A 13,574-nucleotide genomic window follows, 5' to 3' on the forward strand; every position below is an offset into this window, starting at 1 on the left:
ACTATAGGCATCCTGGACAAATTCAATTTTACAAGGTGTTGTCCTCGGCGTCGCCATCTTCGTTATTATGATCCCCGATTTGCATCTCGGATGCTGGAAGGTCGATACACTTGTTTAACGACTGGGGTCTGTCATCCTAAGTGGCTACTTTGTGCTTTGCTCATGCTTTAAGACCAGTCGCACGCTGATGAGAGTATCGTGTAAAAACAGTAAAAAATCACATAAATTGCAGTTCTTTGCTTAAGTCCTTTTTAATTCAGCGATTAAGTAGTCGAGCGTTTCGGTAGGAAGTTTTCCCCTCCTGCTGAGACAATCTCGTTTACGTTACTTCGCCGATGGAATACCTTTTCATCTTCCCCATTACTACACGGCAATCGTTTGCATCTTCTTCCTCAGTATAGCTTAAGGCTTTGAACACTTAAAGCCCATCGTCATCAATAACGTCCTTGAACATGGCGAGTTGATACTCGGAGCTTTTCCACTCCAAACCAAGTAATTATTACAGTATTTCTCTTTCCATAGCTTCCAGTTCTCGAGGATCTCGCTACTTAATTGACCTCAAATCTAAATGTTGCGGAGACAATGATATCTGGTGGAAAAACATTGAAAATTGTGATGCTTTAGGCGGCGAGGCACCGAAAGTTGTTTCGCTCGTAGGCATTCGTAGACGGTAGGCATTCGTAGACGGTACCCTTTCGCTGCAACATGTAATATTAGATGGCAGAGAGAACCTTAAACGAACGTCTACCGTAACTCAAGATACACAAGGCGAACGCTTATTTTAATATACAACTGCAAGTATAGCATAAATTGCAAAGCCGTTACAGGACATAAGCGTGCATATGGTGACTGTTTGGCAAATTAGCATATTATAACCTTAAATTAGGTATGTCCGCCATTTTGAATAATCAAGTCCAGCCGGTGCCAGAAACTCGTTTGTCCAGTTTGGCTATGACGTCAGTGCTTTCTCATTGGCTCACAGCCAAGCCTTTTGTTCTTTCGCTTTATAAGTTCGACACCACCCGCATGGTTGGTGTCTCCTCAATGTCCCCTCCAACATCCCCCAATATCCTCTCATATCCCCTCATCCTCTACATATACCAGCATAGCCTACAGCTCATTAATCCCCCACATATACCTATACAGCCTACATTTTATTAATCCCGTACAGAAATCTACACATTAATCCCCTTCATATACCTACACATCCTACATCTCATTAATCCCCCTCATACACCTACACAGCCTACATTTGATTAATCTCCCAATTATTCCTACACAGCCTTCATCTCATTAATCCCCCACATATACCTAAATAGCCTACATACAGCTCATTAATCTCTCACATATACCTACATTTCATCGTATTAATTCCCAACATATACCTACACAGCCCAGATCTCATGAATCCCTCACATTTACCTTCACACTTTGCATTTGTTTAAATTGTTTCTTGAGTCATTACTCATTACATTGAGTGGTTATCAACTCATGTAGAACCCAGTGGTCTTAAGATATCTTGGAACAAGTAAACTGACTACCGCTATTCAAATTATCCGTTTACTTGTAGCCTGGGAACAGGCTCCCGGTTGGGTTAATGGGTTTAATGCGAACTAGCCAAGTGTGGTCTAGGGCGAGCGGGGAGAGCCGAGAGGGGAATGGTGACGAGGGGGAGCGCAATTCACGAAACTCTTTTTTTTCGCGCTGAGCGGCTCGCTTCGCTCGCCGGATGTTTTTTTCCGCCCCCGGCGGATTTTTTTTCCGCCCTCGCTGGGAGCCTGTTCGCAGGCTAGGTCACTTGCCGTGCGTTCAGCCGTTCGAACGGATACCGTAAGTAACGTTTTCGTGTGAGAGGTCATATGTTTGCCGATGAATTTTTGTGGTTGAATCGGGAAAGTTCTTCTTTTAATGACGCTTTTAGGGTCGAGAAAGTAAAATTGGCGACGTTTTTATTTCATTTAAGTGACGCGTGATTGGTGAAAAAAAATTCGCAGTGATGCTTGATTTAATAGAAAAATTCAACGTGATGGTTGATTGGTACCTCACCTTTGCCACCCTCATGAAACTTTCTGTGGTATAGAAAACTTCAAACTCCTGCAGACGATAAGCTTCCCGAAGAAAGAGAGGCGGTATGAAGACATGTTGTTTATGTGCTCGTTAACAAACTTCCTTGAAATTAAGCGTGAGAGCTTGTTGACATGGCATTTCAACATTTCGTCGTATTGGTATTTACGAAGAGTTTTCAGCATTCGCACGATGGTGACAAGGCGAGGAAAAGAGCACTCCTCCCTGAGATCTTTGTAGTCGTTTTGAAATTCTTCTCTAAGATGTTGTCTATTGTTGTCTGTTGTTTATTGTCAGTCAGCACACAGGCGGCCCAAGCTCTCAATGTTATCCTTTTTTTTTTCCTTTTTATCCGAACGTTCAGGCTAACGTGACATATGGCATGTACTATTACATAACGACCGAATTTGACCACGCGAAACATGACTCTCGCCTTGCAGCATATGGAGGTGTTGTGTTACAACGGTTTGAATTTATAAAGGTTTGTATGGGAATGCAACGGCTTTGCTTGAAAAGCCAATTATTCTTATATTTTGGGAATAAAATCTACTTACCCTGTTGCTGTGTTGTATTCTTTGTTGTTTGCCAGCTCCTCGGGCCGATCTCACGCGATTTCGGCGAGTTGTCGTTCTGTGGGTTTCCACTACTAAAAGAAAGACAAGGGCGGACACTGATTTCCGGAGTGCCCGCCGCTCGGAGCGAATAAATCCAATGAAAATAACCCTGCCGGCTCAATTCCTCCGTAGAATCGAAGGAGAGATGTTGAGGTTCCATGTCAGTTCACTCGCTACGCGATTCCGTCCACAACGCCTTCGCAACGATACATTTATTTCGAGATTGCTTCGCTCGCAAACTCGAAAACAGCCGCGTCACAAAAGTTAGGACACTTTCGCGGTGTTGGGTAACTATAATTAGCCCGACCGGGGGTAGTCAGCAACGATTTGTCAACGGTCAAACCAAAATGCTCCCCGGGTAACCGGGCACTCCCTTTATGGGTTTGACAACTAAAGCACGAGGGTACCCGGGGGGCATTTTGGTTTGACCGTTGACAAATCGTTGCTGACTACCCCCGGTCGGGCTAATTATAGTTACCCAACACCGCGAAAGTGTCCTAACTTTTGTGACGCGGCTGTTTTCGAGTTTGCGAGCGAAGCAATCTCGAAATAAATGTATCGTTGCGAAGGCGTTGTGGACGGAATCGCGTAGCGAGTGAACTGACATGGAACCTCAACATCTCTCCTTCGATTCTACGGAGGAATTGAGCCGGCAGGGTTATTTTCACTGGATTTATTCGCTCCGAGCGGCGGGCACTCCGGAAATCAGTGTCCGCCCTTGTCTTTCTTTTAGTAGTGGAAACCCACAGAACGACAACTCGCCGAAATCGCGTGAGATCGGCCCGAGGAGCTGGCAAACAACAAAGAATACAACACAGCAACAGGGTAAGTAGATTTTATTCCCAAAATATAAGAATAATTGGCTTTTCAAGCAAAGCCGTTGCATTTCCATACAAACCTTTATAAATTCAAACCGTTGTAACACAACACCTCCATATGCTGCAAGGCGAGAGTCATGTTTCGCGTGGTCAAATTCGGTCGTTATGTAATAGTACATGCCATATGTCACGTTAGCCTGAACGTTCGCATAAAAAGGAAAAAAAAAGGATAACATTGAGAGCTTGGGCCGCCTGTGGTCAGCAATGATGCTGATTGTGTCGGCTACACAGCCCGACACCTTTTTCAACGTCAGCTGAACATAACAATTCGGCAATCGGCAAGCATTTTCATGAAGCGCACGGTAGGAGCGATCTTTTGAATTAGAGCCATTTCAAGATTCTGAGAAAGTGCCAATACAAATTTGATTGTTTAGTGTTTGAAATGCTTTACATCAAGAAATTCAAACCTAATTTTAACGTCCAAACGGACTCCATACGTGCGAAAGCTTTTTGTTTAACTTGTAATTTTTGTAATTATTTTCATCACTTATTGTTCGTCTTAGTATTTCTGGAACCTAGTTTTTATACATTTTTGACTTAATAATGACGTCACGGTAACGTCGAAACGTCGTCAATTTTTAATTCAGCTTTAATGCTTTTAAGAAATGTTCTGTCGCAATTTGTCATTATTCTTATTATTATCTGCTATGAGATCCCAGAAAAATTCAGTTCTAGCACTCGATCAAGCTCGATCCCAGGATCTCTCTCCTTTGCCTCTCTTAAACGACGAGAAATTAAAAAAGACAGGGGAGGGGTATGAAGGGTCGTCCATAATGATTTGTCTTGCACATTTTCAAGCTTCTCCCGAGTCAACTGAAGGCCTTAGCTGGAACAGGATAGAAAAGTCACACATGCATGAGATAGACAAAGAACGGAAGTTTTTTTTTCTTTTTCAGCTCTACAACAGAACACGCTACCCACAGACTTTGAACTTCCTTAATCAATATCAATTTGTTAACGAATTCGACCCGCGGTTAAAACTGTTTATTTATATCAATGAACTTGAGAGAAAGTAAACTAAAAAGAGTGGGGGTAAATGCTAAAAACGTGATGAATATTCCATTAAGAACAACTGAAAAGTGAATATTTGAACAAATCGTTATTATTTTCTTTCTTGTAGTGGTCGTGCTATCAGTGTCAAAGTTTGACCAGTGCAGGCCCGCGATTTTGACAGCTTGTCTAACTTGGTTTTACGAAAATTTGTCCTCAATAGGATGTTAAGTTCCTTTTACCGGAGTTACGAGTTGCGCAATAATAAATTCATTCGTTCCCATCGCGGAGTCATATCCTGAGGAATAACCGAAAATTCAATGAGCCTGTCAGGTAACGAAATTATCAGTGAAAGAGAAAACATTTATCAAGGATGTTCCTCTCATAATGTTAAGAGGGCTCAACACCAGAGATAGCAAGTTTGCTCAAGGTAAGATAACCATCTGCCTGGGTTTTTTATTTTTGGTTTTTTGATTCAGGTTCCCGTTCGTGAGCCGCTACACTCGTATGTATGCTGCACCGGCTAAGGTTAAATTTGCCTAGAGCGACTGTGTTCTTCATTAATTCGTCTAGCCATCTCTTTTTTTTTAATAAATAAGGCTAGAACAAATATGAAGCAAAAAATATAACTGTCACCGTACGCGGCTTCAAACTCGAGCCAGTTATACTGTTTGCTGATCCAGACTTTTATTTATTTAACTTCGCCTAACTGAAATACTAACTTATATACATTAAGACTGACGCATGAATGCAAGGAGAGGAAACGTAGCTGAGAAGCAAAATAAAACATCTGCCTGGCCTTTGCCATACCATATATGTTTATTCCAATTTTTTTTTCATAAAAAATTCATATAACAATCTGTAAAAAATATATTCTATGCTGCAATTTTGATACCCGTAATCTTCCTATTTATCTACCGGACTTCTACAAAAAGTGTCTCGATGCGTGGTCTGATTTTAAATACAACAAACCTTGTTTCTTATGACGATGTTGTGAACCAAACAATATGGAACAATAAGTTTATCCTTACTGAGAACAAGTCGTGTTATATAAAACATCTGGGCGTCCATGAAATCGTTAAAATAGGAGATTTAATATCTGACAATGGTATTTTTCTCGAAAGTGAAAAATTATTACAAGCTCGACTATCTACTGTCCGCTTTTTAAATTAATGGGCATCGTTAATTCTATTCCTAACGAATAGAAACTTATCATAAAACAAAGTCAACAGCATATTCAAATTCATATTCAAATTAACATAGAAAGCACTAAGGTAAATGTTTTGAAAGTTACATCGAAAATGCTTTACAATGAATTTGAACGCAAAAAGCAAACGGTGCCTTCCTCTCAAAAGAAAATCAAGCTAAAATATCCAGATCGTTCTCTGGAATGGAAAGAAATCTACTCTCTTCCGTTTACAGTCGCAGACGACACTACAAACTAGGGAATTTCTGTACAAATTGTTAAATAACATTGTTTTTACATTTGATAAATTATTCATATTTAAAATGATTGATTCTCCTCTTTGCGCCTTTTGTCAAACAGAAGTCGAGTCTCCTGAGCATTTACAGTTTTTCCTGGATTTTTGAACAAAGGATAATCTCAACATCCTTAACGCTAGAAAATGAAATTTTTGGAGTATTCAATGTCGTAGGGGACTTTCATATTCTAAACCATATTATTTTATTAGCTAAATATTATATTTATAAATGTTAATTAAATGTCATACATCCTCCTTTAAAGGTCTTCATAGCCAAGGTTAAAGCAATTTACCAGATTGAACAGAAAATTGCAGCTACCAGCAATAAATTGGTGAAACATCATAAAAAATAGAACAAATCTTTACCCTGATTCAGTTAATTTAGTCTTTTTGTGATAGTGTATGTATAGATCTATTTAATAGGCCTCTCTGCTTCCTTTTTTATTTTTTGTGTTCGTCCTTTTCACATTTTTTCCCTTTTTTATGTAAAATTGTAAAACTATCATTATAGTACCTTTTCGCTCGTAGCTCTTGTACAACCTACAAATAAAAACAATAAAACACAAAAAAATAAATATAAGTTAGACGAGGGAAATTCGAGGTCATCCCTGTATGTAAAAAAAACCCTGAATAGATCCATCATTAATTTTAAGAATTCAAAGGTTAAATGGCAGCTTTATTGAGCAAACAATCTAGATTTTACAACTGACTTTTGATGACGTCAAGTGCAAGCTATCTACACAAATAAACTACCTTAGAAATATAAAAGAGACAAAATTACGAGTTTGTCGAAACAGAAAAGGTTTTTACTAGTACGTTATCGTGAATCTTTCACCCCAGTGATGACATAAACTTTTGTTTTTTTTCAGAACTTTTAATTCATAAATCTCAAGTCACAGTTTAAGTAGTTAGCAATTCAGCAAATACCTCGCCAGAGGAACAACATTTTAACTCTTGGCTGTTTGTGGCATGTTCATTCCAGGGTTAGCCGTCGATCTTGTTGAGCTGGAGTCATAAGTGCCAATGTCAAAGAAGCGTTCTTACGGTAGGCATGTGTTCTAGTGTGTCGTACATCAGTGATCAAAAAAACATGATGCTTGCTGAATGAGTTATTATCAGACGATATCTTCATGGGAGAATAACTCAGTTATGTTGTAATATTCTATTTAACGTTCGGCAAAGCGTGGCAGGCTGAGCTGCAAGTCATCCCGAGTGGCTAACAACAATAACTTGCCGTGATGACATCAAAAAGCTGACGGGAGACATTTGTGGGAGATCGCGCTGTATTTCTTTAAAATTTTGGATTTTTTCAATCCAATGAGAAATAAATCACACCTGTTCCCTTCCCCTAGAAAAGTAATCCAAGGAACGAGAACTGGGAAGGAGGGATGGAGTGGCGCTCGTCTTCCACAAATGTGGCCCGGGTTCGAATCCGGCCCGGTGTCATGTATGGGTTGAAAATTCTCCTGTCCGTTTCTGGCCTAAAACTTTCAACCGAGGTTTTAATCATTCGAAAATCCATGCAGCTCATCAGTTATGTGATTCGAAAGCAGACTACAGTCAAACCTTCGGGAAATGATCCAATGACTTATCCGTATCTAACACTTTATACAGCAGACGCTCCACAGCAGACGCACTGGATGAAACTCGATCCCAGAAAAAAAAAAGGGGGAGGGATATGAAGGGTCCTCCACAGAGATTTTTTTTGTACATTTTCAAGCTTCTCCTCGGCCAAATGAAGGCCTTAGCTGGAACAGGATAGAAACGTAACACATGAGAAAGGCAAAGAACGGAAGTTTTTTTTTTCTTTTTCAGCTCTACAACAGAACACGCCCCTCACATACTTTAAACTTCCTTAATCAATATCAATTTATCAATGAATTCCGCCCGCAATTAAAACTGTTTATTTATGTCAATGAACTTGAGAGAAAGTAAACTAAAAACATTGGCGATAAATGCTAAGAACGTGATCACTATTCCATCAAGAACAACTGAAAAGTCGATATTTGAACAAATTGACATCGTTTTCTTTCTTGTAGTGGTTGTGCTATCAGTGTCAAGGTTATGGAACAGTGTCAAGGTTATAGAACAATAAGTTTATCCGTATTGAGAACAAGTCGTGTTATATAAAACATCTGGGTGTCCATGGAATCGTTAAAATAGGAGATTTGATATCTGACAATGGTATTTTTTTCGGAAGTGAAAAATTATTACAAGTTCGACTATCTCCTGTTCGCTTTAATTTTTTAAATTACTGGGCATCGTTAATTCTATTCCTAACGAATGGAAGCTTATCATCAGACAAAGTCAACAGCATATTTGTCCTCCCTTGAACGACACGTTTCAAATTAACATAGAAAGCACTAAGGTAAATGTTTTGAAAGTTACATCGAAAATGCTTTGCAGTGAATTTAGACGAAAAAAGCAAACGGTTCCTTCCTCTCAAAGAAAATAAAGCTGAAATATCCAGATCTTTCCCTGGAATGGAAAGAAATCTACTCTCTTCCGTTTACCGTCACCCGCGATACAAAAATTTCAGTACAAATTGTGAGGTAACGTCAAGAGAAAATGAGAAAGAAACAATAAAATACAAAAACAAAATACAAGTTTGAAGAAGGAGTTTCGAGGTCATACCTGTATGTAAAAAAAAAGAACCCTGAATAGAGCCATCATTAATTTTAAGAATTCAAAGATTAAATGGCAGCTTTATTGAGCAAACAATCTAGATTTTACAACTGAATTTTGATGACGTCATGCGCAAATCACCAAGACAAATAAACTACCTTAGAAATATAAAAGGGATAAAATTATGAATTCGTCGAAACAGCAAAGGTTCTTTACTAGTAAGTTATCATGAATCTTTCACCCCAGTGAAGACATAAACGTTTGGTTTTTTTCAGAATTTTTATTGCATTAATCTCAAGTCACAGTTTCAGTAAAACAAATTTAGTTTCCTGAACAAATTAAAACTAATCAGAATGTTTATTTACTATGACAGAAAACAAATCCTACGCAAATTTTAAAGGAAGATATCCACAATTTGAATTTCAAGCCACTCAGACTATAAACAACACTAATCCTGTCTTAGATATTGAGCAATTTAGCGAGTACTCCGCCAGAGGAACGATATATTAACTCTTTGTTGTTTGTGACATTGCCATTCCAGGGTTAGCCATCGAAGTCATAACCGCCAATGTAAAAGACTGAGGCCTTCTAATGGTAGGCATATGTTCTAGTACAGTGATAATCTCCAAGGTGACATGCATCAGTGATCACAATACCATGATGCTTACTGAATGAGTTAGTATCAGACGATATCTTCATGGAAGAATAACTCAGTTATGTTGTAACACCCTATTTAACGTTCGGCAAAGCGTGGCAGGCTGAGCTGCAAGTCATCCCGAGTGGCTAACAAGAATAACTTGCCGTGATGATATTAAAAAGCTCACGGGAGAAATTTCTGGGAGATCGCGCTGTATTTCTTTAACAGCTTTGATTTTTTTTCAGTCCAATGAGAATTAAATTACACCTGTTCCCTCCCCCTAGAAAAGAAACCCAGCTAGCAGAGATGGCGGAGCACTTGCCTCCCACCAGTGAGGCCCGAGTTCGATTCCAGCCTGGTGACATATCTGGATTCAGTTTGTTGTTGGTTCTCGCCTTGCTCCGATGTTTTTTTTCGCCGGATTCTCCGGCTTTCCTATCTCAACAAAAACCGACATCTTCAAATTCTAATTCGACCGGATAGAGAACCTGCATGGAAACCAGCCACGGCTGTTCTGCTACGTCTCTGAATATTGTAATTTATTTGTTTATATATTTTTAGGAACCTGACATCCTACTAGACGTTGGTTCCAAGTAAAGATGTACATGAGTGATTATACCACGGAGTATAAATTTGCACTACCGCAAACAACATAGCCTGATGTGTTATTAATATTTCAGGTGCCTTTATTCTTGTCCTTTGAATAACGTACTGGAGATGTTACCGTATTTGGAATTCATCTTACTCTTCGTAAGCCTTTTTCCTAAGAACACTGCTGGCTCCAACAGTTGCCGCACCAGTTTTTCAGATACAGATCATGTCCTGACTGGTCACGTGATGCAGACTCTCAATCACAAGTCTTTTGAGAGCTGCACATTTTCCTGTGAACTGGAGCCGCAATGCTTCAGTGTCAACTACATTTCATTGCACAAAACGTGCCAACTGAACGACGCAACCAAGGAATACTTTCCTGGTGACTTGGTGAAACAGAAGGGATCATTTTACATGGGTATGGTGATTCGCAGTTATAACCCTTGTGCGAGCATGCGCTGTGAGAACGGAGGAACTTGTGTTAGCAGACCTTCTCTGAAGTGCAAGTGTCTGAAAGGATTCAGTGGACCTCGTTGCGAAAGTAAGAACATTTTTTCCTCTTGCTATACTCATGTGAACCAAAAGCGTGCTTAGAAATATAAGGCAAAACTTTTTGGTAGCCCTAGTTAGGAGGCGGGTAAGGAAAATATATACCAACTGCAGGGTAAACAAACATACAGGCGAAAACTGTGGCTGTCAGGGAACCAAACAATGAAGTTTACAATCGATGGAACTGGCATCGCACTGTAACTTAGTGGGCTAATTTGATTTCCACAGATGGCACCAGCTCAATCACTCGATCTCTAGCCAGTTATGTTTTCAGCAACATAAATACCATGAAAGAAGCAAAATGAATGGTCCTTTAAATAAGTCACAAAGCCATCCACTTCGTCGACATCCATTGCTTATTACTTTGTCGAAATTCCAGTCTATTGCCTCCGGGGGAACTTGAATTTTTCTGTGTGTCAGTAAAGCATGCATAGAAGTAAACTACATTCACGTCTTTTTCTCTCCAGTTCACACGGTCGTTTTTGCCGCAAATCATTTGTCGATAGGCTAACGATTTCACCAAATGACGATTTCTGAGTCATGATTTTGGCCACGTACAGAAATACCGTTATATTGAACGAAGCCTGAAAATAGCAGTTTACTAAGATAGAGAGACATTAAAGAGATAATGATAAACCATGAACGAACAAGGATGGTTCGGGATGGAGAAGATTGACACGGATTACAAACGAAGAACTTGAAAAGTTTAGGCAAAACTATTCAAGATGCGGAAACATGTAGTGACGTAGCTTCTTTAAGTCAGGGTCTACCAGATTATTACTAACTGTGTTTTTAAAACAGCTCTTCAAGCACTAGGGATGGAAAGTGGTACAATTCCTGATGGTAATATAAAAGCTTCGTCTGAAAAGACTGATTATGATGCGTGGAAAGGGCGACTGAATGGTCAATCCTGTTGGATGCCAGAAAACGATAAAACCACTGAATACATCGTGGTGACGTTTGCAACAGTGGTAAGGATTGTTGCCATAGCTACCCAAGGTGCCCCAAAGGATGGTTGTTGGGTTAAGAGTTTCTCTATTCGATATGGTGCTGCGAGCGCTGTGGTAGTTGACTCTGAGGTAAAGAATTCATTGTATCCCTAACCGCTCATTTGTTTCATAATCGGGTTTTCGTCAATGAAGCCGAGTTGTAGACTGTTGAGAGTAATAACATTTTAATCCTGGCTTTGAATTCAGGCATTTTGTATTTAACCATTATCTCACGAGAGCACATTAGATATGAGACACAGTTATGACCCGGGGGCGGGGGCGGGGGGGCTCCCATATAAAATGGACGGGGGTGGTTGTCGCAAAGTTTGTAAAGAACCCCGGAGAGATACCAATTCCCTGTTTTGTGGGCGTAACCTTAAATTTATTTCATCCTTAAGAGGTATCAACTCTAAAACAACACATTAACTGACACTTTTAAATAACGATAAAAACGATTTCTTCAAATACTTTCTACTCGTAAAGTTGATTATCACATATCTCCTGTCGTACGTTTTTTTGGCTCAATAACCTAAAAGGTACCGCGAAAGCTCTCACTGAGGACCTTTTGAGGCTGAACACTCTAAGAGATACCAAAACAGCTCTTTTAATTCTTAAAGGGCCATAGTCAGCCATACCTTTGTTTTTGTTTACATACGAGAGTTTGGCTATTACATTTTACTCGGAGCATGTCGAACCAAAGGAAATCACTGTGAAACTACTAAATATAAAGAGACATACTTTCAGGCACACAACTTACAGGAAAGCAAAAAGATTTCACATCACCGTGTAACATCAATAATTTCGATGGCATCGAAAATGGCAGAGGCTGACTGGGGTCTTTAAAGGTACTACGAGCATCCCCACCCTTTTTATATGGGAGTACCCCCCCGGAATGGGCGATTAACAATCAGTCCGCGAGCCTAAGTTTGTTATGATCATATCCTAATTATTGTTGCGAATAAAAAATCCTTTTAGTTTGATTTCGAGTTTATAGCAAAAAAATTCAAATTATATTTCATCTTCATTGTTTATGCAGGCATATAAGGCGAACTCGGACAAGAACACTGTAGTCACAAACAAGTTTTCAAGTCCTCTTTACGCCACATGGATTAGAATCTATCCTTCAAGTTGGTCTTCATGTATTGCAATGAGGCTAGAAGTGTACGGTTACTAATAGCTACAACCTCGCACTTGCTTATGGGATTCACTACACATTCCTACTAGCGCGTATGAGCATGCGTGTGTTTGGTTTGTCATCTTTCATATACAGACTCGACCATTTACTGAACTACACGCGGTATTAACAAAAAAAAAATCCTTGTAATGGCATAAAATGTCAGCGGCAAGACACAGAAGCCAAAAAAAAAAGAGCTTCGTGATTGACTATGGCGAGGTTTCCGCATTGACAGTGGTTCCAAGCTCAAGCAACATAGATGATGCGTTTACACCTTGAACAACCGGCCTAAAAGCTTACTTCGACTTTTCAGTTCCAGGAAAGTCGAGTACGTTTAATAAAGAGTGTCCCTCCTAAACAGCCGAAATGTTCTAAAAGTAGCGACTCTTAGTTTACTAGGGTTGCTTCCTTTCCTTCTAGTGATTAAATAGTGTGTCATGTCACATGTACTTGTGGGATCCGTGTATTGTATATATTTATCCATCTTTAATATTTTGAATAAACCTTGAATATACATAGCGTTGAAGTCTGTAAAACTACGGAGAAAATCCTTGGGTTGCTTCCTTTTCCTTCCAGTAGCTAAATAGTGTATCACATGCACATGTTTATTGTATATATCGATCCATCTTCCACCAATATTTGGAATAAAACTTGAATTTACATAGTGTTGAAGTTTGTTAAATATGGAGAAAATCCTTGAGAAATATATGTCATGCACAAACTCTTTTCGGAAAATCACGTTCGCCAAGCCAACTCACAAGAGAGGAATCCCGTTGATAAGGTTACCAACCGGCCATGAAATTTTGACTTAATCAACGCGGTAACCCTACTTTACGGGTCAGGGTCGATTTTAAGTGATGTTTGACAGATATACCACAACTGCACATCTAAACAACTTTGTTAATAAGCATCCGGAATGCAGATATAATTTTTTTAAAAAAAATTTAAACTTCAATCTGTACATCTAATATTAACCATGGGA

The 13,574-nt window shown here is 39.4% G+C and overlaps 1 protein-coding gene across 2 annotated transcripts; it reads left to right on the top strand.

Annotated features, from left to right (window-relative positions):
* Positions 1-3,083: 3,083 nt before the first annotated feature.
* Positions 3,084-13,254, top strand: LOC110040276 (lactadherin-like). Of its 2 annotated transcripts, none has more exons than XM_089293990.1 (6): positions 3,084-3,503; positions 7,010-7,072; positions 9,194-9,246; positions 9,970-10,421; positions 11,231-11,508; positions 12,455-13,254. In XM_089293990.1, exons 4-6 carry the CDS (start codon positions 10,007-10,009, stop codon positions 12,590-12,592), a joined length of 831 nt encoding a protein of 276 aa, XP_089150116.1. In that variant the 5' UTR covers positions 3,084-3,503; positions 7,010-7,072; positions 9,194-9,246; positions 9,970-10,006; the 3' UTR covers positions 12,593-13,254. The 2 variants fall into 2 exon arrangements, with proteins under 2 accessions (XP_089150116.1, XP_089150115.1); XM_089293989.1 differs by lacking the exon at positions 3,084-3,503 and adding an exon at positions 4,292-4,976.
* The last annotated feature ends 320 nt before the right edge of the window (positions 13,255-13,574 follow it).

Source organism: Orbicella faveolata, unplaced genomic scaffold (genome assembly GCF_042242905.1).
Source record: "Orbicella faveolata isolate gen_17 unplaced genomic scaffold, um_ofav_v1 contig_25, whole genome shotgun sequence".
Classification (NCBI taxonomy): Eukaryota; Metazoa; Cnidaria; class Anthozoa; order Scleractinia; family Merulinidae; genus Orbicella; species Orbicella faveolata.